The sequence below is a fragment of the Diabrotica virgifera genome, chromosome 5 (genome assembly GCF_917563875.1).
Source record: "Diabrotica virgifera virgifera chromosome 5, PGI_DIABVI_V3a".
Lineage (NCBI taxonomy): Eukaryota > Metazoa > Arthropoda > Insecta > Coleoptera > Chrysomelidae > Diabrotica > Diabrotica virgifera.
In genome coordinates this window covers 141711825-141738970 of record NC_065447.1, presented here as the reverse complement: position 1 = coordinate 141738970, position 27146 = coordinate 141711825, and the positions used below count along the sequence as shown (strand labels likewise).

The window sequence follows — 27146 nt, the reverse complement described above, 5'->3', positions numbered from 1 at the left end:
GTAAAACTCAAAATCAAACTGATACTCGACTCAATCAAGGAGAAAAAATTGGCATGGTTCGGACATCTAGCCCGGATGGAAAATAACAGACAAGTGAAAAGAGTGTGGGAAGCAAAACCAATAGGAAAGAACAGAACAGGAGGACTCATTAAAGGATGGAATAGTGACATCTCGCAGATACTACAGAGTAAGGGTAAGACTTTGCAGGAAGCACCACAGATGGCAGCCAATAGGATGGAATGGAGAGAGTTCATTAAGAGCTAGACGTAACTCTTGACAACTCAGAAGATTGTAAATTGTAGTTTAATGAATAGTATTATAAATGGCCCCACACCGAAGGGTATAAATGGGTCTACTGATTAAGTAAGTAAGTTTCCATATCACTCATTGCTATATTAGTTTATTTATAGGTCTGGATCTGAAAATTTGTTAATTGCTTAACGGTGTCTAGTGGGACACATTTTGATGTATGTGAACACTGGAACAGGGGAACTTTTAATTGTGGAATGTTATTTCAATAGTGGAACGTGTCATCCTGATAAGTTTATGATTGTGAAAACCAGCAGGTTGTTTTTATGTGTATTCCATGTGAAAAAATGTTTGTCCGACAGATTTGTTGGGCATTTTAAGGAGAACAAATCAATTGGAAGTTCTGTCCGACAAAATACACGGAACGTTTTCGTAATCTGACCTTCGAAGCCTGTAACCTGTTCCACAATTAAAACTTCCCTTGTTCCAGTGTTCCCGTACATCAAAGTTTATCCGACTATACACCGTTAAGCTATTAACAATTTTTCAGCTTGCTGTTATTAAACATTTTTTTTTTGTTACCATAATTACCGAGTTTTGTATACATGACGTATTTTATATAGAAATATAATTATGTTTGATGACTGTTAGTCACCACACTTTCACCAATTTCTTATGAAATGTATAAATAAATACAGTAATTAAATAAATAGTTTAAAAAAATATCTTTAACGAAAATTAAAGAACTAAATATTTCAATTAATTTTTGAGAAAAATTTTGAAGTTATAAATATCAGGTCTTTTAAATATTTGGCGGAGACACAATTAATTCGCCAAATTTTAGAAACAATTTTTTAAGTCCGAATTTTACAAAAATATGAGGATGTTACAAACATATTTGTTTTTTAAGTAAATTGTAATACGTTATAAAAATATCAACAATTTAATCAAAATAAATACAGAGAATTGGTGGGTGTCAAGTAGGCAGAACGGATGATACGTAACATTCTAAAAAGACGTCTGAAAACAATACCTATTAATTTCTGTACATTGCCGTAAAGAATCACTAAATAGTGCTAACCTTTTATAAAAACAAATATTCAGACTTCGCATACAAACGTGCTCTTCTTCTTCTTTACGTGCCATCTCCGCGACGGAGGTTGGCAATTATCAAATGAGCAGCAATTGCATATTAATATGTTAGTCAGCGGTTCCCAACCTATTTTAGCTTGAGGCACACTAACATAAAAACTCGTTCAGCCACGGCACACTTGGGTAAATGATCTCTATAATCAGTATAATCATAAGGTATTTTTATGTGAATTTCGCGGCACACCTAGAGGGACTTCAGGACACACCAGTGTGCCGCGGCGCACTGGTTGAAAACCTTGAAAACCGCTAGATATCGCGGATAATTTTTAAGTTATCATAAAATATAGAAAACAATTTAATGTAATAAAATAAAGAAAAAATAACTACAGTATTTCAAATCAGCATGCCTAATTAACTATAAAAAACTTAAAAAAAATCAAATGAAACATAAATTTTATTTTAAATTTAAATATAACATCCAATTAAAATAAACATTTGCAAAACATTGACAAGAGCAACATTACATCTGAGGGTTCTTTACCCGTGCGTCATCATTTAAAACATACGAAATAAGTTGGAAATTTAATAAACGCAACAACAAGTAACAGTAAGTAGCTCTGCTCCGATCACGGGTTAAAATTTGATGTTATCAAAAAATAAAATGCCAAATGTAAGTCTTGCTTTAAAATTTTGGTGCAGAATATTATTAGTGAATAATAAATAAATAAACAGTTTATCAAAAAATGTAATAACATATATTTTCTTTTTGTCATTTCATTTACTTTGGCGGAAAATTAACACGACCTTATATTTCTATTCCTGTCACTTAGCAAAACTCCCTCAACACAATAGAATACACTTACCATAAAATTTCAAACTCCAATATAAAATTGGTTGTGTAAAAAGCTGTTTGCGTAATACATAAAACATCAAAAGGCAAAAACTCGACAAAAAGCTGCAAACAATTCAATAGACTGACAGCCATAAACAAACCAGAAACTTTACAATTTGTACTTAAAATTTGAAAACATGCCTAAGCGTCTTTTTGTTATCTATCTCTTTTCAATATACTGAGTCTAGAGCTTTCATAAAAATAACATGTGTTTTTACTTAATAACAGGCGGTAGCTGGTTGGTCTTTAGTTTCATGCGTGGAAGAGGATGATGATAGATAAGGAGTATGTGTTTTATCTCGCCAGGTATTAATGACGCACCGGTAAAGAACCCTGGACTCAAGTGTATTAATTATAATAAAGTTGCTCACAGTCATTGTTTTACTATTAACTAAAAACCTAAAAATAATATTTACCATAAGAATAAAATTAAGTAAAAATTTCTTTTTAGATATACAGTGCGCTGGAATAAGTGTTACCCCCCTTATTAACTTATTTATTTTTAGTACATAAGCAAAACGCTCGGACGACAGGTCGATTTTTAAAATAATCATAGTATATTATAGCATCACTGTTTCGAACTTTACGCGATCCCTCTTCAGGTGACAGGCATAACTTTGAATTTTTTAAATGGGAAAGTACATCATGTGACACCTCATTTAAAAGCTTTTGAAATACTGATTACAAAAATGCATAACATTTTGATACTTTTTGAGAGCATACGCGCAAAATTTCGATCTAATTCTTCTTAATCGCTTTAATTTTTTCCGAATCCTGAGAAAACTAATAAGTTTTTTTGAAAAATTTATACGCAGAATGAAAGACTACATTATTACCGAGAGCTAAAAGTCCCTTAGAATAAACAAAATGTTTCTTTTGAATGATATATTTGAAATTAAAACTTAGACTAAATTTTCTCTTTTTTTACCCCTGTGACTTATTAAATAAACATTATAGAAGTTCTCAGCGACCTTTTACCCTCGAGAATACTGTAATATTTCAGTCTGCGTTTAAATTTTTCAAGAATACTTATTAGTTTTCTCAGGATTCGAAAAAAAATGCATTTAAAAATAATTTGACCGAAGATTTGCGTCAACGCTTTAAAAAAGTATCAAAGTGTTACATATTTTTTTATAATCAGTATTTTAAAGGCTTTTAAATGAGGTGTCACATGATCTACTTTTCCATTTAAAAAAATCAAAATTATTCCTGTCACTTGACGAGGGAACGCGTAAAGTTTGAAACAGTGATGCTATAATATACTATGATTATTTTAAAAATCGACCTATCCGAGCGTTTTGCTTATATACTAAAAATAACTGAGTTAATAAGGGGGTGTAATACTTATTCCAGCGCACTGTATATTTACATCTAAGACATACAAAACAAATAGCCTTGTCGCGGAATCAACATAACAAGAAGGGTATACATTAGCGCATTTCATTTAGTGTACCTACTTTGACGAATACTTTGTTAGACAAATACAAAAAAATATGAGCATACATTTTAATTCAAAGCAAACGACATGGAAGAATTTTTGATACCACTTAGAATAAGCTAACTAGATAAAAAAACCAAATTAGAAAACAAAAAATGTATTTAAATGAGATAATTTAAAATATTCTTCATAATAGAGAGAGAGAGAGAGAGAGACATACTTTATTGATACAATATACCCAAAGACCATCGACCGAAGTCTTTCAGCCATCTGCATAATATCTTATTAAAAATTAAAAAAACAGTTAAAATGTCAACAAAATAATATATGTACCAATTTTACTCATCTTTCTTACTTTCTCTTTTTTACTTAATAGAGGGACAATTTAAAAGCAAAATTTATTAAGCATATGTATAAAGTTATTAAAATAATTCAATACTTTTTGAGTTATTAAATATCAAAAATTTTAATTTTTCTTCAGAAAAATGCATGTTTTAAACCGATTAAAACCGAAAAACTATAATGTTTTACCAAAAATTTATAATTACCAAAATTTAAGCTATTAAAAAAATTTAATAAACTTGAAAAACCTGTTATTGTTAACTAAAAGTGTAGATAACTGTTATAGGTAATTGAATTTATATTTTTTTCGGCGGGTACCCAAATCTAAGTATTCAAACTTAAATAACGGGAAAATGATGCATTTTATAACAGAAACTTATTAAACATTTGTCAAAGTGCTTAGAAATATCTATCAAATAAGCCGCCGAACAAGTTGATAGCATCAAAATTTATGCAGCAAAGATTTTTCAAAATTTATCTTCAAAACAATTTTTCCAACAAATGTTATGTTTTTTTATAACTCTCTTATTTTTAAGATATCAGGTTCAACTACAAACCATTTGAAAGTTAATTTCAAGGGCTATTAAACCAAGTTGCACTTAATCTTTTAGACTCTTTACTTTTTTAAATATAAATGGTTAATGGCCCCGGTTACATGGCACTCGCAGTAAAATTTAAGCTTTAAACGTTTTTATCTCGGTTATTTTTTACCCAATGGAAATAGTAAAAGTAAAATATTTGCTAAAGAATAAAATAAAATTTGGTTATATACAGGGTGGTTCATCTTATTCGCCTCGGTCTCTGTACGGAAAACCACTTGATATTTATAAAAAATTTCTTCGCAGAAATATACAGGGCTTTTAATACTACAATCTAAAAATAATGTGAATTATACAGGATGCTCCAAAAAGAGTGGTATATCAAAGTTATATTTTTTCTTATGGAATGCCCTATATCTGATGACATTACTGAATTGACCTTAAAAAATAAGCTATACTTTCATAAGGGTTCCCTATACCTAAATACACGGTGTTTTGATTTATTTCGATTTTTATGAAAATGTAAGGTTTTAGAAAATAATAAATGACTACGAATCTAAGAATCAGTAACAAATTCTTTCTTGGATTTTAATTATAGACTATTTAGCATACTTAAACAGATGCTTACTGCAACAAAATTTCTTACAGGTGGTCAAAATATGAGATTGTTCTATTAACAAATTCAAGCTGTAATAATTTACTTATTTTAAATGGAACACCCTGTATCTTACTAGTGTATCGAGTAGAACATTTACTTAGCTTCCAATTTATATTAGGGTTTCCTATAACTATCTTTTTACGGGGTGGTCAAAATATTAGATTATTCTATTAACAAATTCAAGCTGTAATAACATACTTATTCTAAATAGAACACCCTGTATCTTATTGGTCTATCGCGTAGAAAATTTACTTAGCTTTCAATTCTTATTAGGTTTTCCTTTCTCCCTTCATTTTACAAATATTTAAAGATTTCCTAATTTGTAAGCTTTAAAAATTAGAATTAATTACCTATGTCGTGCTTATGTACAACACATCACCAACACCGACAATATACTTAAATATCTTAGTCAAGATACTTTCGTTAATAAAATTCACATTTTTATCATTTAATCACACATAGTGTTCTTATTTTAAATGACATACTCGATATTCTATTCTTTATAATGAAAGATATTTAAAATTTTTTCAATTCCATGTAAACATTCTCAATACACATCTTATTCTGTAAATATAAATTCCCATGTTATTCTGTAAATACCCATTTTTACAAATTTTGTACATTAGGCTCGTTTTCGTCATAGTAGCCATTGCATTTAATTAGTGTTTGTAACTGCGATTCAAAGATTCAAACAAAAAGTGGTGTTCTTAAATTTACTTAATAACCGTCGGCTTAAGATATGGAAAATACTTATACGGAATGAAATATAATTTAAATATCTTCCAGAATACGGCATCTAATATGGGGTATGCAGTTTAATATAAACATATTCAATGTCACATGTAGGCCAAAATCAACTAAAATAATACAATACTCTGTGTGATTACATGATAACAATGAAAATTTTATTAATGACAGTATCTTGTCTAAGTATATTGCCGGTGTTGGTGGTATGTTGTACATAACCACGACATAGGTACTTAATTCTAATTTTTGAAGCTTACAAATTAGGAAATCTTTAAATATTTAAAAAATTAAGGGAGATAGGTATAGGAAATCCTAATAGGAATTGAAAGCTAAATAAATTTTCTTCGCGATAGACTGGTAACATAGAGGATGTTCCATTTAAAATAAGTAAGTTATTACAGCTTGAATTTGTTAATAGAACAATCTAATATTTGGACCACCCTGTAAAAAGATAAGTATAGTAAACCCTAATACAAATTGAAAGGTAATTAAATTTTCTACGCGATAGACTAGTAAGATATAGGGTGTTCTATTTAAAATAAGTAAGTTATTACAGCTTGAATTTGTTAATAGAACAATCTCATATTTTGACCACCCTGTAAGAAAGTTTGTTGCAATAAGCATCTAATGAAGTATGCTAAATAGTCTATTATTAAGATCCAAGAAAGAATTTGTTACTGATTCTTAGATTCGTAGATATTTATTTTTTTCTAAAACCTTACATTTTTATAAAAATCGAAATAAATCAAAACACCCTGTATTTAGGTATAGGGAAACCTTATGAAAGTATAGTTTATTTTTTAAGGTCAATTCAATAATGTCATCAGATATAGGGCATTCCATAAGAAAAAATATAACTTTGATATACTATTCTTTTTTGGCGCACCCTGTATAATTCACATTATTTTTAGATTGTAGTATTAATGGCCCTGTATATTTCTGTGAAGAATTTTTTAAAAAATATTAAGTGGTTTTCCCTACAGACACCGAGGCGAATAAGATGAACCACCCTGTATAATTTTTTACGTATATTGAGTATCTTTGGAGTTATAGTCAAAAGAAAATGAAAATTACGATAGTTTTAAAAATTCAAATTTTTTAAAATTAAATCTTTTTTAAATATGCATTCTAAACCGGTCAGAATTGTTAAAAAATTACTTCTGCTCATATAAAGAAATTAATGTAAGAATAACTATAAATTTTAATTTTTGTGGGAATGGCGTATGTTTTATTTTTCACTTTTTCCTAAAAAAATCGCAAGTGTTCTCTTATTTTCATCATAACTTGCTTAATTTTGATGCTATTAACTTCTCTTGAAGCTGATTTGATAGGCATTTCGAAGTACTTTGGGGAGTTCTTAGCAGGTATATTCTATAAATTGCTAAGTTTTTTAAAATTAAAGGTTATTGTAACTTAAATATTTTGAGTACTCGCCGAAAAAAAAAAAAATACACATTCAATCAACCATAACTGACTTTGAATTAATCTTATTGTAGTTCTTTAAGTGAAAAATGTATTCAATTTTTTAAGATCTTCAATTTTGGTAATAATAGCGTTTTTGCATTTAACAGCTTTAAAAGATGCATTTTTTACGAACAAATAATATCTTTGATCTTTAATAACTCAAAAAGTATTGATTTATTTTAATAACTTTATATAACAAATTTTCCTTGGAATTTTTCCCTCTATCGATTTATGGTATTCTTTTTAATACAATAATTTTCACCTACGAGAAGAGGTGACATCCACCCCCACGGTAAAAGCACAAGTTGGCACCATGTCACCTTTATTCCTTGATGTATCCTCTAACTACTCACCAATTTTCATGAAAATCGATGGAAATTCAACGAAATCGGAGGTGAAAACCTTCAGTGACTGCACTAGTAAGTTTCTTTGTTTTTCAAGCATAAATTTAACATTTTATACTCGAATTATTTTTTAATTATTTCTGTCGATAATTTTCTTTATTCAATCACTCGTACTTCATGGTTACTCTCGCTCACTATGTACGTATTATCAGTTAATCTTAAATTCTTTTTTTGTAACTTGACATATGTTTGCTTCTTTAAATATAGTAAAAGACACCGACAGCTTTGTTTAATCTGAATATCTAAACAACCAATTAAAGTAAACAAGGAGAATAAATGAAAACACTAAAAAACAACTAAAAACAAAAAACAATAGGTATATATAATAATAACGAAATTAAAAAACGTCCTAAATTTGTTTAAAAAAGTACTTAAGAAGTAAATGGTAATAAGGAATACGAACGCTGTAAAAAAGAAGTATATAACATCCAGTTTTTCATCCATCCTTATGTTGTCCCATAATTTTTACATTTCCAGTTTTTACAGTTACAGATGAGTTAACCTCTCAATAAGTTTTCTAAATAATAAAATTATATGGAACTTCCTATATTTGGATTAAACTGTATAATAAAATAAGTTTTACTTAAAAAATATAGGGACAGGTTAAGTACGAATAAAGTATAAATTGAAATGAAGACAAATTAGAAGAAAACATAAGTTTAGAACAAATATAATTTCATGACCTATTTTTTGACCAATCAACTATGCACGATGATTAGATGGAATACATATTTTTTTTTATTTGGTATTGCACACAAATTTCATTTTAAGTTAATTACAGGTGTAATCTATTTTATTGAACATAAATTTAATAAAATTTTTCTTTTTAGTTTGTCTTAATATCATCAAAAATAAAGTCTAGCTAAGAAGCCAAGTGGTATCTAAATTTCTTCTTATTTTTTTGAACAGGCACAGACATAAACAAAACAAATTTATTTTCCAAAACAGGTACTAGCACCTAAAGTTAACAGGCAGGGAGTATGAGCAGGTTTGAGGTTTGAGTTAGCTCTTAATTCTCTCTGAAAACCTACTTGATTGTTGTTTAATTCCGCCATTGCTAATTTTTGTGCGAGAAGTTCCAGTTGCAAAGGTTTGAGTCCTGTAACCAGTTGGTTGGTTTCGAGATCGCCTCCAAACTGAAACAAAAAAAAAGGTAAAATATTTGTAGGTTAACCATTATTATATTGAAATTAAATATTTGCAATATAAGAATTCGTACAAAATTACCCGTGTTGAGCTGCCCCCCCCCCACTTGCAAAAATTAAAATACAAATAGCCCTGATTTATGAGCTATTTATGAGCTCTCATATTCCGCAAATTAAAAATTTTGAGCTCGTTCCACTGAGCAGGAATTTAACATTTTAGTGGGGGTGCTGAGTCAGTCCCCCTACTAAAAATAGCCCCCCCCACTTAAAAATAGGAATATTGAATCGATTTTGGCGGCAGAATCACGAGCTATTTATGAGCTCTTGAAATGATATAGTTTCGATTCTTGAGCTCATCAAAAATGCTGAGAAAACTTAAAATATAGCGTATTGCGGATAGAATTCCTATAGCTTATATATTCTAAGAATAAACTATTAAATCACGTGCATTTCGATTATTGAGCTACAACCCCTTCGCAAGAAAACTACCTCATCTTCCCGGCTTAAGAGAGAGTTTTACTTAAAATACATTAAATTAATTATTTGGCGACTACATATCATTTAATAATTTATGAGCTCCCAAATTACGCGCATTTAGATCAGTAAATTACAATTTATTTTGTATAGTGCAGTCACTGAAGGTAAAAATTAACGATTACCTTCAATTTCGGTGAACTTCATCGATTTTCACGAAAATTGGTCAGTGGTTAGAGGATACCTCAAGAAACAAAATTAACAATAACAACTTGCGGTTTTAGCCTGGGGTATATGTCACCCCTTCTCGGGGTTTAAAATTACTTTAATAAAAATAACCCCACAAATCGAGAGACGGACAAATTCTAAGCAAAATTTGTTACAAAAATGTTATTAAAATAAATCAATACTTTTTGAGTTATTAAAGATCAAATATTTTAATTTTTGTGAAAGAAAATGGCTTTAAAGCGATTTTTCATTAATAACTCAAAAACTGTAAGTTTTTACAAAAAAGTTTTCATCACTAAAATTGGAGCTAATAAAAAATATAATAAATTGCTTACTTAAAAATAATGTTAATTTAAAATAAGTTATAGGTAATTAAATCTATATTTTTTTTCTGCGACTATTCAAATCTAAGGATTCAAGCTTAAATAACGGGAAAGAGATGCATTTTATGTAACACTTACTAAATACTTGTCAAAGTTCTTAGCAATACCTATCAAATGAGCTCCAGAAAAAGTTGATAGCATCAAAATTTATACTAAGTTTTCCAAAAAAATGAATTTTTTTTTAATAACTGTTAGTTTTTATGATATCACGCACATCCAACTATTTGAAAGGTAATTTCAAGAGCTATAAAACTGTATTACATTTAATCTTTCAAATACTTTATTTTTTTAGGATAATAGTAAAGGGCTCCTGTTACATTGTTCTAGTAGTAACATTTAGGCTTAAACATTCTATCTTTGTTATTTTGATTCATACAGAAATCAAAAGAAAAGTAAAATCTTTGCTAATAAAAAAATTAAAATTTCGTTATCTATCATTTTTTACGTGTATCGAGTATTGTTGGAGTTCATATCCAAAAATTTTAAATCATATTTAAAATAATAACTCCAACAATACTTTACTTTACTTTAAGTACAACTCTCTCTTAAGCCGGGAATATGGGATGGTTTTCTTGCGAAGGGGTTGTAGCTCAATAGTCGAAATGCGCGTGATTTAAGAGTTTATTTTTAGAATATAAGCTATACGAATTAAACTACTATTAACTATTTTGTAAAAACTTACAGTTTTTCAGTGATTTACAAAAACCGCTTCAAAACATGCATTTTTTCACGAATAATTAAAATCTTTGATCTTTAATAACTTAAAAAGTATTGACTTATTTTAATAACTTTATATAACAAATGTTGTTTATAATTTGTCCTTTTAATGATTTGTGCAGTTATTTTTTATAAAATAATTTTCACCCCCGAGAAGGGGCGGTATCCAACCTCAGGGTAAAGGCGCAAAGTAGCACCATGTCCCCTTTGTTTCTTGAGGTATCCTATATCCACTGACCAATTTTCGTGAAAATCGATGAAGGTTCACCGAAATTGAAGGTAATCGTTGATTTTTACTTTCAGTGACTGCACTATACAAAATAAATTGCAATTTACTGATTTAAATGCACGTAATTTGGGAGCTCATAAATTATTAAATGATATGTAGTCGCCAAATAATTAATTTAATGCATTTTAAGTACAACTCTCTCTTAAGCCGGGAATATGGTGTAGTTTTCTTGCGAAGGGGTTGTAGCTCAATAATCGAAATGCACGTGATTTAATAGTTTATTCTTAGACTATATAAGCTATAGGAATAATATCCGCAATACGATATATTTTAAGTTTTCTCAGCATTTTTCTCTTAAATTAAATCAATTAAAGGGTTGTTTGGGGGTGAAGGGGATGAGCTCAAAAATCGAAACTATATCATTTCAAGAGCTCATAAATAGCTCGTAATTCTGTCGCAAAAATCGATTCAATATTCCTATTTTTAAGTAGTGGGGTGGGCTGAGTCAGACCCCCCCACTAAAATATTAAATTCCTGCTCAGTGGAACGAGCTCAAAATTTTTAATTTGCGGAATATGAGAGCTCATAAATAGCTCATAAATCAGAGCTATTTGTTTTTTAAGTTTTGCAAGTGGAAGGGGCAGCTCAACACGAGTTACAAAATTATTTCGCACATACAGTTTGTAACGTTCGCGTGGTTACGCTTGCGCCCCGTTGCCAATGCTGTCTACGCACTGCGCGTATTTCCGTTTGCGTGTCCATTTAACGACAGTGCGGTTTTGAAATAGACACCGAAACGGTAACACATATTTAGTTGAAAATAGGTGTTGATTTGAAAGAGCCAACCCCCGAAATATGCACGGATTTGTATCGAAACATGTGGCGTTGGAATGTTACAGTGCACAGAACTAAAGATTCAAACGTGATGCAGCAGCTTAAAAGTGTTTTTAATAATATCTCGCAAGATTTTGAAATTATGTTATTTGAACAAAACTCATTTGAAGAAAACAGTAATTATTTGTGAAAAGTTAAGTATTCATTGTCTTATACCGGTAACTACGATGATATTTGTGCATATTCTAATACCAAATTTTCTGCAGAAACCAAAACAAATTGGATAATGAAGAGGCGCTATCCTACAACAATACGATTTAAGTTTCTCAAGATATATATGTTTGTCAGATAGCAGAAAAGAACAAATCAAGAAAACAAAATAAAAGGAGTACCTAGAAACTTCAATTGTAAGGCAAATATAAGTATTAAATTTTTGAAAGCAATAATCCGTACTTTAAAATCCTCACCATTATTAAAAGAGGTTTAAATGTTGTTATAGACATTAATTTCAATCATTCGCATAGAGTAAATGTTAATTTTTTATGTTTACTACGTTGCTGTGACAATACAAAACAGATTTATATCAGCGTGATAGCTGCAGTAGCAAAATCATATCATAATTTAAGTATTATAATACAATTGTTTACCTGAAACTAAAATATGTTTGCTGAACAATAATTTTTCAGCTGAAACTAAAATATAGAAAACTAAAATTTCCTATACTTTAGTAACTAAAAAATAAAAAAATAAAAATACCTAAAAAATAGAACACTAAAATATTATTGTGCATTATGAAAAAATGTAAGTATACGTATCGTAATAGTTTACTTTAAGACAGGATATTTTGGTACTACTTTGAGTTTTTTTGAAAATTTATAAAGAAAAAAAGAAGGAAATTTTGGTAACAACCTTATTTTGTTTCCACAGATCCAAAGAATTGTTACAAAACTGTCTTTTCTATGATAATTTAGGCACTAATGTTTAGTTTTAGTTGACTTTATTTATTTTTAATAACTTACTTCTAAACAAATGAAAAACACTGAATTTATAACTTTTATTTTACAAACTACTATATCTAATTTATTTGTTACACCAAATTTACTAAATTATCTAATTACAAATTCAAAAATACCGCGCCCGTTACATATCAAAGCACACCGATGGTTTCAAATTCACAACTAAACTCTAATTCCAAAATTGTCTCTTTATATAGTTATGTACAATTAGTCTACTGATTTCCAAAAACATCGAAGGTAAATATTATTTACATAGCAATAAAAAAAGGCTTATCGATGGCTTTCTAAATATACGCCGATTGTAAACAAATTTCTTTCGCCTACAGAAAGAGTCTCAGACAGTTCGCCGCCAGAAGCTTCCGGAATTGACAGGACCGGCCTGGAACCGTGACAGAATGATCATTTGTTATTCTGCAGATGGGAGCTATTTGTGATAAACTGTTCAAATAGAATAAAAAACCGTGACAATTGAACACGTATTCGTGATAAATTTACGGCTGAGTTATTTTACAAACCAGTGCGCATTTCAAAATTTAACGTCTTGAAATGCACACCTCTTTCAAAGCCAATATGCTCCGCCGTTCCCGTGCCTATTTAAAAACTACCCTGTCTTGCAATGAACGTGGAAATGTAAATACGCTGCCAGGGCTGCGACACACGCGCTCCCTCTACCTACCACTTCCATTCAACGTACGGTGGAGATGGATCACCGGCAACGATATAAAACAACGTTCGCCACAATAGAAAGGCGCGTTCTGCCGGAGAGTTGATCTGGTACAACTCCATCGGCCAAAGTGTATTGACTGGAGCCCAATCGCCTCTGTTATACAGTTGATTTAGTAGCGGTCCCCAATCGAGCTCTTAAAGCGTAGACGAAAAATGTCGTGCCAATGTGTTTTAAATACATTCATTTTTCTTGGAATCCTGAGAAAACTAATACGCATTTTTTTAAATTTAAACGCATAATAAGAGAATACATTATTACCGAGGGCCAAAAGTTCCTTAGAATAACCAAACAGTTTCTTTTGAATGAGATATTTGAAATTAAAATCACACTTAATTTTCCCTTTTTTCACCCCAGTAACTTATTAAAATAAACATTAAGTATAGAAGTTTTCAGGGACTTTCAACCCTCGGTAATAATGCAGTCTATTATTCAGCGTTTAAAATACCCAGTACTTACTAGTTTTCCCAGAATTCGAAATCGCTAAATTGTTAAATTCATTCGAATAGCATTTTTACCAAGATTTTGCGCCTATCCCCTGAAAGCCAAACTGCCCTGCCTCGGCGATTAAGTATTGATTATTCGCCATGTCGTTCCTTTAAAAGGCGATTATTGATTATCCTCCTATCTCTGGATTCTATCTTCACCTAAGACAAATGTACTTAAGTAGAGAATTTTGAAAGCTGAGCTCGGTTTAATCAGCAAGAAGCAATGAAAGAATGCTGTACATTCCCCAAGAGATAATCGCTTTGAGAACACCTGGGTTGCCTGTCATACCAGGAAAGAAAGCCGAACGGATACTCAATTATCTCCAGCAGCTGTTCGGTACGTCAAAATCCCTATTAATAAGGCGCCACGCGTCGAACACACTAACAGAACCTGAAGCCGCAGCCATGACGACTCCGAGGAAGCCACAGCCTGGAAACGATTCCACCTTGGCGGAAATCGTCCCGAGAGACGAAGGTAACCTGCAATATCGGCAGAAAAATAAAGATCAAGTTACGACGAAGGGTGGATGGGATCCCGCCGTTGTAGGTTCCACACTACAAAATGTTATGCTACATTTTTTTCCAAAGAGAAGGAGGAGTAACGTTTAACGGCGCAAAACTTGCGCCGCTAGCTTGCCAGCGCTGCGTACACACGCGCTCTCACTGCCTACCATTTTTATCATGATACAATAAATTTAGGAGATATGACATCAAAGTATTTTAAATTCGTTCGGTTCTGAGCATGACGTCAATACGTGACTAATTAGCGGCGCCAATTTGAAATAGCCTATGGATAACATGAAGAGTGGAAGCATTCTGGTAACAAAATTACGGATTATTTATGTTAAATTTCTTTTTACGAAAGGTAGTGATAAAGTAATGGATATAAACTTTTGTAAATTATGGATTTATTGAAGATAAAATAGGCAAATGTGCACTTAAATAGTGATGTTTTCATTGAAATTATTATCACACTAACGTAATTATGACATTCACTGAATACAATGAGAAAAACCTTATTAATACCTACTCAATTTCAATACTTTTCGTTATTAAAAAGGTTTTTCGCATCTACATCAGTCCCGTCTTTGAGAAGATGTGGAATATTATTTTCGTTAGAGACTTGGTCATCACATCTGTAACTTGTTCTGCAGTGGAAATTTGTGTGAAGGCTTTTTAGCTTGATCACAATTTCTTAGGGTATATCTTCTTATTTCCATATCTACCGATTCTTTTATGGTCATCTTCACCATTCAGTGAGATTATTTCAGTATCGATCTCATTTTGTTCTAATTAGGAAATAGCTAAATAATGATTGTCATTTTTAGAATTATTTTCTATAAGGAGGTATTGTAGAGGCAATTGAACTCGTTTCTGACAACCAGTTTTTCCAAATATTTAACCTGTTATGAAAATAGCACAAACAAACAACAACAAATGACAAAAATGTTGGCATCGTCACGTATTGACGTCACTTGACATTTGACAGGAGCTGCGTGGTGTCATATCTTCAGTTTCATTATATCATGCATTTCTATTAGACATACGGTGGAAATGGATCACCGGTAACGATATAAACCGACGTTTGTCACAATAGAGAGGCGAGTTCTACTGGAGAATTGATCTGGTACAACTCCTTCGGCAAAATTGTGTTGAACAATACAAAATTTAAGATATTGTAAGATGGGGAAGGCAGCGCAAGAGGATGTGGTACAACCATGTAAGACGAATGGATGAGAATATATTCCCTAAAAATTACCGTAGAAAACAACCTGCCCGGTTCAAGACCTCCGGAAGATCACCTAAAATATGAAGTTGGCAATCTACCTCCCAGAAAATTAACCAGAGGCAGCTTCAGAATTAAACAGATCGAAAGATCTCCAAGAAGTAAAAGAAGAAGAAGACATTTTCATTCAAGTCGGAAAATATCTACTCTTGAATTAGGTGCATATTTAGTTAGAAATAAAGTTAAAAATTTATCAAACTGATTTGGCAAAGTTCCTATAATTCAATCTTTCTTACGCCAATTCATTTAAATTTAAACCAAATAGGACTTCTATAGTATTACCGACTTAGTTGCCTTTATAGAGTTTTTGTAAATGAAATCTTTGGTATGAGTCTCAAATTTATGTCTCCTTTATATTATTATTTACTTGGCATTGTCATAACTCCTCAATTTAATACTTTGTTACTCATACTTATGCTATCTTAACGCAATACAAACTAAAAGAGGATATTTATGTCTTCAGACCAACATTCACTTATGTTTGTGAAAAGGACAACCATATAACATCAAATTACTTTAAAATCTACGTCATAAGTTACAGAGACCAGTTAGGAATTAAATGCTCTCCCTAAAACCCAATTATTTTACAAGATGATTAATAACTTTGAAAATTACAACCGCCTATATATTGCTAATATCTCCAAATCAGCTGAAGGAATGGCATACAGTTACTTCAAATCAGGCCAGAGGCACTACACAATTTTCGGGCCCCTAAATATAATTTAATAATAATAATAATAACTTTTTTAAATTAATTAATTAATTAATAGAAATATAGTTGCACCAGAAATTTTAATTTTTAGTAACAATAAATTAAGATTTATATCTAAACAATTAAACTTTGTTTAAACACAGTGTGTCACATTTAAGATGAAGAGAGCTCTATATTTCGGCTATCAAAATAATGCAGATTTAAATAGAATAGAATAGAAATATGCTTTATTTAGAAAACTATATAAATTTATGTACAAAGTTTAACATAGAGTTAGAAAAAATAATATAACAATAACAATTGAAGACCTAAGTGGAAGAAGGGGGTGTGTCACATTTTCCAAAATTTTGAGTTTACTAGCGAATGAAGGTGGTATGTAACTTAACTATCATATGAAACTTATGCTGTAGATCTAAAAAGCTTAGTAAGAGATATTCTAGTGGATGAAGGTGGTATGTAACATGTAAAATACGATTCTTGAATGGAAGAAGAAGATATGAAACATTTTTCGCTTTTTTCAGGTTTAAATTGTTTATAAATCGAAAGCGATTAACTTTAGAGAAAAATTACAAAAGTCCTTTTTTGTTTTCAATTATCAAAAGAACCTAAATAATGTCTACCCGGACCGAAAAAATTAATTTTATAATTTGTTTGAATTTTTTTATAAATAAATGTAGCAATAACTCCGAAATTATGGCATTTAGATATAGGGAATATGACACAAAAAATAATCAGCATTTCTTAAGGACTTCAAAACGCATAAATATATAAGGTGTTCCATTTGAAACAAGAAAGTTCATTAGATTTCCAGAAAAACGGAAGATTTGACAACAATGTAATTACTACTATAAAAGAAGCTACAAGGAATTCATGGAGAGAGTTTTGCGAGAAGATTACAGATATCCCGGCCTGTTCACGATACCATAAGGTCCTGGCAAAAGATGGTGCTACAACTGAAGAAGTATTTCATGATAAAAGTAGAGGAATGAAAACTTTACTTATTTATGTACACCGTTATTAGGCGTCAACGCCTCTAGGTAGGGATCTACGGAGTAGTATCACCAAGCCGTAATCCCTTATTCCTTGCCGTACCGCTCCTCCATAGGCCGATCAGACACCAGTTTATTCCAGACCGAGTCGTAGATTCTATTGAATTTTATAGTACCGACGTTGGCCTTTTATTAATTTCAAATGACCTGGCTGAGGCTCGAACCGTCCATCGCAAATCCACTAAACTGGTCGATCGACTGTGCCTCTTCCAACTGAGCCATCGTGACGGAAAAAACTTTAACTGCCCATATCTTAAAAGGTATGCTTTGTACCATACCTCCTTCTTCCACTTAGGTCTTCAATTACAAATAGAATTTTCTGAAGTGACGTTAATAAGTTAATAAAGTAAAAAAAAATAAAACCGATATATTGCAAAATTAATATAAATTGTAAATTGAACATACAACATAATAAAATACTCGCTCGCTAGGCTCGCTCGGCTCATAATATCAGACTCGTTCGATAAAGAGTCACTTTACTGACTTGGTACATAAATAACTATTTTCTACGGCCGTGCTCAAAAAGAGCCACTTTCACGCACGCATTTCGTTTCCGAAAGTTGCACGGCGTGCGTGAATGAGATGTGATAGTAAAGCTATTCGGTAATTCTCGATGTCTGGTGTATCTCCTCTCTTGAACAGTGGGATGACTTTGACAAAATTGTACCATTTTTAAGGAAACTTTTCTTAATCGATATCAAATATTATTCGGATATTTCAACCGTAATTTTTTTCTCTCCCAGATATTATTGGCTTTTAATTTATTTAGAGCTGAGTTAGGACTTACCTACCATCGGACTTTAATTTATTTAGCGTCCCTTATAAGAAAAATATCTCTTTAAGGTTATAAACCATTTCTAGGTCTTTTTTTAATAGCTTAAAATGGGGAAGGAATGCGAAGTCATAAAAACCATAAAAACGAGAAAACTGGAATATCTACGCCACATATTGAAAGGGGAAGAGTACTCCCTGCTAAGGCTCATAATCCAAGGAAACATCTCGGGAAAGAGAAATTTCGGGAGGATTCCCTGGCTGCGAAATTTAAGGGAGTGGTACGGGTGCAGGTCAATACAATTGTTCAGAGCTTCAGCCAAGAAAGTTAAGATTGCTGTGATGGTAGCCAACTTCCGATAGGAGACGGTACTGCAAGAAGAAGGAGAAGGTCTTTTGATAATTATTAAGAATCACAAAATATTAAACGAGGATAGAAATAACTTTCTTATTGATCGTAGTAATGAACATATAGCAATAAAGATAAGACTCCTGCTAAAATTTTATTAAAAAAAGCAAATTGTGTGGGATCATCTTTGTACATCATAAAAAATAATTCCTATTAGGTATATATCTGGATAATTAATTCATTATTCATGACACTGAGATAATAGATTTCACAACAATGTCTTTTTTATAACTTGTTTGCCTTAAAAAGTTCACAAAGGTGAAAGTATAGTTCAATATCATAACGTTAGTATTGGGTTGAAAGTTATTTTAACATTTTTTACGCCCTTCGTATCCAATACCTAAATAGGTGTCATACAGTAAGGTCTTTTTCGACAGCTCATCGTTGAAAAACAATTTTTGTTTAAGGTTTATAAAAATGGTGTACTTTGATTCTCCTGAATAAACCACAAGCTCGCGTTTATCATCACGTTTCTTGTCACGTGATATTTGAAAGGAATTGGAGATATATTTTCTATTTTGCTCATATAGTTGAGGATCCGATATACGACCGATCTGCACCGCTCTGTTTAATGGATAAAAATGATTGGATATGTAATTTGGTATGTTAACAATAAAAATTTTGGGGTAACCGATCGAATTTTGTTCTGACTATAAATAATTAATAATTAAAAATTACTTTTTTTTTATAAATTTAAGCAAAAGTTTTTCGACCCGGTCAGATATTATTTCAGATTTATTGGATCATTCTTTTGTAGTTTTCCTCTTAAGCTGATGGAGTTATAAACAATTTAAAACTGAACAAAGAACGAAAGATGGCGATTTTCAAGGATCAAAAATACGGGTAAAAAATATTATCTTTGTAATCATCAAGTACCTATATGCAAGCTAAGACCTTCTTTTATCAAGTCCCGATAAGAATTTTTACCATATTTTATTGTAAAATATATCTTTTCTTAATTTATTAATGAGGAAGCTTCTTTATGGGAAGACGGCGATCTGGCTGCATTAACAAATAAAAATGAATGTTTTAAGCTGAAATACCGGGTGTCCACTTATATTTCCCCCCATTTTAACTGCCTATAACTTCTAAACGGCTCAAGATAGAAATATGCGGTTTCCACTGAAATGTTTTATTTTAGTAAAAGTTTTGTCTGAATGGATGGAATTTTTTATATCGCTTTCAAATACGAAATAAAAAATGGCGGATTTTTGAAAAGAACTTTGTTGACTTTTTTTTAATGGAACACCCAGTATATTCTTTTGTAAATTGAAAGAAATGTTATTCACCTATCTAGCGATATAAAGTTTTTCAAAATCGGTTGTCAAATCACTGAGTAATTAATTTTTAAAATGAGAGGTGCAACGTGGATATCATATACCTAAATAACATAAATAAGCAAGTTATGTGATTTCCACATTGCATCTCTCATTTTAAAAATTAATTGCTCAATCATTTGACAACCGATTTTAAAAAATTTTATATCGCTGGATAGATAAATGACCGTTTTTCAAGTTTTTAGGTAAATGACCATTTTTTATATCGCTTTTAAATAAAAATGGCGGATTTTTGAAAAAAATAAACGTTGTTGACTTTTTTATTAAAACACCCAGTATATTTTTTGTGTCTTGAAAAAACGGTCATTTACCTATCCAGCGATATAAAAAATTTTAAAATCGGTTGCCAAATGACTGAGCAATTAATTTTTAAAATGAGAGATGCAAAGTGGAAATCACATAACATAATATCATTTTGCTCAGTTATGTTATTTAGGTATGTGATATCCACGTTGCACCCCTCATTTTAAAAATTAATTACTCAGTGATTTGACAATCGATTTTGAAAAACTTTATATCGCTGGATAGGTGAATGACCTTTCTTTCAATTTACAAAAAATATACTGGATGTTCCATTAAAAAAAAGCCAACAAAGTTTTTTTCAAAAATCCGCCATTTTTTATTTCGTATTTGAAAGCGATATAAAAAATTCAATCCATACAGACAAAACTTTTACCAAAATAAAACATTTCAGCGAAAACCGCATATTTCTATCTTGAACCGTTTAGAAGTTATAGGCAGTTAAAATGGGGGAAAATGTAAGTGGACACCCGGTATATCCAAAAAACTTATCACGAGCTGATAGAATAAGGATTGAAGAATTAAGGTAATTCGTAATTTCAAAAACGATATTTTTTACTTATGTTTTTGAGCCTCATCTAGCCTATTCTTCATCTATTGTTCATATTTCGGTTTTAAATTGATTACAACTCGAAAACAATCAACAAAATTTCGAAAGGTCTTTTTTGTTTAAAATGATCCAAAAAAATCTAAAACAATATCTGCCCGGGCCAATTTTTTTTAATTTTTACAAAAAGTTACTTTTTAATTATTAATTAATTACAGCCAGAAACTAACAATAAAACACTGAAAACGTTTGTTTTCTATACTTCCACAAAATTTATTATAACTATGTGACTACAGCTGTTTCGGCAGAGTGCCTTTCTCAAGTGATTTAGTTTACTATGGGTTTTCTTTTTTAAAGTCTTTAACTGAAGAGGTTGAGGAGTGGGGAGCTGTTTGTCTCGAGTTGGTCATTCAAAATTATATCTGTATTTTTTAATTTATTAATTTCCATAGATTCCAATAAAGATAGCTTAAGGCCTTTATTTTGAATATGTAGAATTTTAAACTCTTCATTAAAATAATGATTATGATCTAGAAGGTGAAGTGCGTATGTAGAAGTGTCTGTTTTTCTATTGTTAAAAGCCCTTTTGTGCTCTGCCATACGTTTGTCAAAGGTTCTGCCAGTTTGACCGATGTAAGTTTTCGGACAGTCACCACAAGTTAGTTTGTAGACACCACTCTGTAGTTGTTTTCTCTTTCGGCTCTTATTTTTCTTAATATATTTGCTATATATATTATGCTGAAAGCTGGTGTTATTCCTTTCTTTTTTATGTATCTCGCTATTTTTGTTGTTATCTTGCCAGTATATGTGGTACTGGGTTCTTTCTGTGGTGGTGGATAGACTAATTTCAGGGTTTTCTTATGGAGTTTTTGGTTTAAAATTTTATTAATTGTTTGTTCGTTATAGCCATTGTTTACTGCTATTTGTTTAATGATGTTCAGTTCTATTTCAAAGATATTTTTTGACATGGGAATTTCTGTAAGTCTATGTATCATGCTATGGTAAGCTGCTAATTTGTGTTGTGTAGGATGGGATGATGAATTGTGTATAGTTGTGCCAGTATGGGCAGGTTTACCATAGCATGTTACATAGACTTACAGATATTCACATGTCAAAAAATAACTTTTAAATAGAACTGAACATCATTAAACAAATAGCAGTAAACAATGGCTATAACGAACAACCAATTAATAAAATTTTAAACTAAAAACTCCATAAGTAAGCCCTGAAATTAATCTATCCACCACCACAGAAAGAACCCAGTATCTTTTGCTCTATCACATATACTGGCAAGATAACAACAAAAATAGCCAGATACATAAAAAAGAAAGGAATAACACTAGCTTTCAGCATTATATATATAGCAAATAACTTAAGCAAATATAATAAGAAAAATAAGAGCCGAAAGAGAACACAACTACAGAGTGGTGCCTACAAACTACCTTGTGGTGACTGTCCGAAAACTTACATCGGTCAAACTGGCAGAACCTTTGACAAACGGATAGCAGAACACAAAAGGGATTTCAACAATAGAAAAACAGACACTTCTACACATGCAATTCACCTTCTAGGTCATAATCATTCTTTTAATGAAGAGTTTCAAATTCTGCATATTCTAAATAAAGGCCTTAAGCTGTCTTTATTAGAATCTATGGAAATTAATAAATTAAAGATACAGATATAATTCTGAATGATCAACTCGAGACAAACAGCTCCCCACTCCTCAAACTTTTCAGTTAAAAACTTTAAAAAGGCAAACCCATAGTAAACTAAATCACTTGAGAAAGGCACTCTGCCGAAACAGCTGTAGTCACATAGTTATAATAAATTTTGTGGAAGTATAGAGAACAAACGTATTCAGTGTTTTATTGTTAGATAAAATGAACTTCCATCAAGTAACGGTCAGAAGTTTTCTGTTTTAGGTGTTCACCTAATAAATGACATATCCAATACTTTTTATCCATTAAATAAACCGGTGCAGATCGATTTATATCGTATCTTAGATTAATGCCTGGTTGCACCAACATAGCTCCAGCTCAACTAAGCTCAGCTTATACTTTAATACTGGGGCCAAACTAACATCTAATACCGTTAATTATCGCATTATTTGCATTAGAGATATGTCAAATAATACGATAATTAACGGCATTAGACGCTACTGTGGCACCAGCATAAGGATTTATATTTATATTTAAGCTTAAGGTACACTTCGCGTCATATAAAACTGGTACACTTTTTTTTCCCAATGTAAACCTGTGTTCAGACTGACAATTATTGGTCGTGAATCACTTCGTTGTTGCCATCATAGATACCAGAATTGCACTAAATCTAAATACAAAAAAATAACGTTTAAAATGTATATTTCGAAATCGAATTGTAATACATAATATATTTAAATTACACACTTGTTCACTGTAAAAATTATTCATTTTGTATTAATTTCAAATTAAATTTTTAATCTTTCCAATGTGTTTTATTTATTCTACAAAACTTAATGCAGTTTTGTCCTACAATTTACGAGAAACCAATCACACCTCTCGATTTGATATTAAAAATAATAATTTAAAGTCATGTCAAGATTTATTATCTATCATTATTTTTGAATTGGAATATTTTCATAAATTATAATAAAACACGAATCAATGTATGGATACTTAATTGAGATGACGGAAAATTACAATTGTTTTAGTTTTTAGTACCTATATTAAAAAATGCGGTCTGTCGCACAGCACCGTTTTTACCTAGTTTGATATAATATTTTCGTTGAACTGGCAACGTTGCCCTAGAAATGGGAATGACACTTGTGACAAGATCAACTTACACAACTTAGTCCAGGACGGATCTGTTTTGAGATGGACGTTGAGAGGTGACTCAAATTTTTTTGCAGAAATTGCTTGAAAATTATCAAATAATAATATTTGAGTTATCCTCCCTCTCAAAAAGGTCCGGAACATTGTTTAAATAATCAAAATGTCAAGAATTGGAGGAAAAATTCGACTTTTTCCTTCGTTTTTTGATTATAACTTTAAAAGTATTCATTACCGAGAAAAGTTGTACTGACATAAAAGTTGCGTAATTCAATTTACTACAACATAGAATTGGTTAAAACTTTAAAAAATAGTCACCCTAGTTTCAAAATAGCAATAATTGCGAAAAAACATTACAAAAACAAGTATTCGCATTTTACGTTTTTCAACCATTTATGCTACACTTAGGACCTTCATATTTCACCCAGAAAAACTTTATGATACAGTAAAACAATACTGTAAATTTCATTAAGATCGGTTTAATAGATTTTGCAAAATAAATTTTGCAATACAGCTTTCGCAAAAAAAATTCATTTTTTCAAAATGTTACAGGGCTGAAAATAAAGCAGATAGCAAGTTGAATTTTTTTTGCTTATAGAAGTGTACTGTACCTTTCATTTGCAATTTTCAAAATTAAAATCGATTAATTACCACGGTGTCAGAAAATTTTTGAAATAAACAATAATTTTTGGTGCTACGCGCAGGACAGCGGTGTTCGATTCACACAGGTTGATTTCCACCAAAATTTCTTCCAATCTTTATCTAATATATTATTTTCTTACTCTATATTTTGTGGTATTTTAATTTTTTAATTCCACAAAAATCAAACTAATTTTATTATTGTTTGTGAAATATTGTTTAAACAATTGCATATGTTTAAAAATAATAAACTTTTATTATTTAAGTTAAAATATATGAACACAGAAAGTTTTTGCTAATAAAAGTGTTATTTCAAAGGATAGAGTATGTGTTTTTATCTTGCAATAAACAAATTTATTTATTTATATCGAAATGTCATAAAAATTAAAATGTATCAATCATTATCAAAGGTCATTGGAATGCCCAATCATAGCAACCTATCCGCTGTCCTGCGCGTAGCACAAATAATTAATGTTAATTTAAAAAAATTCCTGACGCCGTGGTGTTAAGCGATTTTAATTTTGTGAAATTGCAAATGAAAGGTACAGTGCACTTCTATATGCAAAAAAATTTTCAACTTGCTATCTGCTTTATTTTCAGTCCTGTAACATTTTGAAAAAATGCATTTTTTTACGAAAGCTGGATTGAAAAATTTATTTTGCAAAAGCTATTAAACCGATCTTAATAAAATTTACAGTATTGTTTTACTGTATCATAAAATTTTTCAGGGTGAAATATGAAGGTCGTAAGTCTAGCATAAATGGTTGAAAAACGTAAAATGCGAATACTTGTTTTTGTATGTTTTTTTCACAATTATTGCTATTTTGCAAAAATGGTGACTATTTCTTAAATTTTTAACTAACTCTATATTATAGGAAATTTAATTACGCAACTTTTATGTCAGTACAACTTTTCTCGGAAATGAATACTTTTAAAGTTATAATCAAAAAACCAAGAAAAAAATCGAATTTTTCCTTAATTTTTTGACATTTTGATTATTTAAACAATGTTCCGGACCTCTTTGAGAGGGAGGATAACTCAAATATTATTATTTGATTTATTTTCAAGCAATTTCCGCAAAAAAATTTGAGTCACCTCTCAACGTCCAAATGTACTAATATTTTTACAGATGCGCCCTGGTCTAAACTTGATAAACACGATTTTCGGTTATATAGTCGAGGAAATGAAGCATTTTGGCTCGCAATTTTTTCGTTCAGTATGGATTTACTTGAAATTTTCACAGAACGTAGGGAATAGTCCAAGGATCATTTTCTATATCATGCCGCTGTACGCTAAAACCTTGGGGGGGGGGGGGGGGGGTTGCCACCCCATCTCGAGGGCTGGAATTTTTTATTACATTTTAACCACGTAAATCGATGTAAAAAGTAATTCTAAGAAAAAAATGTTTATTACATTTTCTTCGCACAACTAATATTTTTCGAGTTATTCGCGCTTGAAAGTAACAGTTTTTCGATGAAAAAATCGACTTTTTTAGAGGGTTTTTTGAGAATACCTCGAAAAATATGCATTTAATAAAAAAACTGTAGATATCAAAATTGTATCTTCTAATAACACAAACCAAATTCTTTTTCTGTAATATTCTTAAGACTAATACGAACCGAGATACGGCATGTTAAAAGTTAGTTTTTTTCGTCAAATGCATAATTTGAAATATTCAAATTAAAATAACGGAAAAACTTTGCATTTCTCGAGGAAAACTAAAATAATATTTTCTCAAGTATACAGTTAGCCCTTTCAAAAAATAATAATAAAAAGTTTCGAGCCTGAAAATTAAGCGACTTATGATCAAAAAAAGATCGGTACCTGCTTTTCTCTATGAAAAAATCTGTGAAAACATCCTCCTACCTACCCTCCTAATTAAAAATTGGTCTTAACCTTTTCGTAATTCCTTTTATATTTATATTATCAATACACCCAAAAAGTTTGACCTATTTAAAAGGCCTAATTTTAGAAAAATTGGAGTTTAAAGGAAAAATAATTTTTTGGAATTTTTCATTGTTCACCTTTTACTTCAAAATATCTCCGAAAATACCGGAGATACGAAAAAAATAATGGATTACTAAATTGTAGCTTTTTTAATAACTAAAATTACTTTGTGCATAGATTTTCATTGCAGTGAACAGTTAGCTAGATATAGCTGTTTACAACCTCTATTTACTAGCAAACACACCCTTATTCGAGCCATTTAAACCCACCCTAATTAAAAACTAAGGGATCTTACGAAATTTAATTTACACAGTCTTATAACTCTTTACAAATCCTACAAAGTCATTTTCGAAAAAACTTTCTATCGCCAAAAATGAAGGAGCTATGTTTATAAAACGAATTTTTATTCGAAAAATTTGGATAATCCGCTTATGGATAATTTTCAATGTATGTATAATACCACAGAACCGGTTCGTATACTGGAAGATGATTAAAAAACTATTTGTAATTGTATTTGTACATATTTGTAAATTAGTATTTTTGTGTAAATTAATGTTTTTGTAATTCTTTAATTCTACTTTTTTTTCTGTATAGAAATAATTTAAATATCTATTAAAATATAATACCTAATCTATTAAAATATCTATTTATAAAAACTGTAATATTATTAAGGGTGGGTTTTAAGGGTTGAAATATTATAATATTATATCCTAAAGTATAAAACAATCATTATTTAACGAATCAAAACCAAATTTTACCCATATTAAAGTTTACAATGT

The 27146-nt window shown here is 30.6% G+C and overlaps 1 protein-coding gene across 2 annotated transcripts in view; it reads right to left on the bottom strand.

The window, feature by feature from the left end:
* Positions 1 to 27146, bottom strand: part of LOC126885167 (uncharacterized) — a 457752-nt gene that overhangs the window by 50848 nt on the left and 379758 nt on the right. For both annotated transcript variants that reach the window (XM_050651588.1, XM_050651589.1), the window contains exon 4: positions 8857 to 8961. In XM_050651588.1, coding sequence (XP_050507545.1) covers positions 8857 to 8961 — 105 coding nt within the window. The remainder of the gene's footprint in view (positions 1 to 8856; positions 8962 to 27146) is intronic.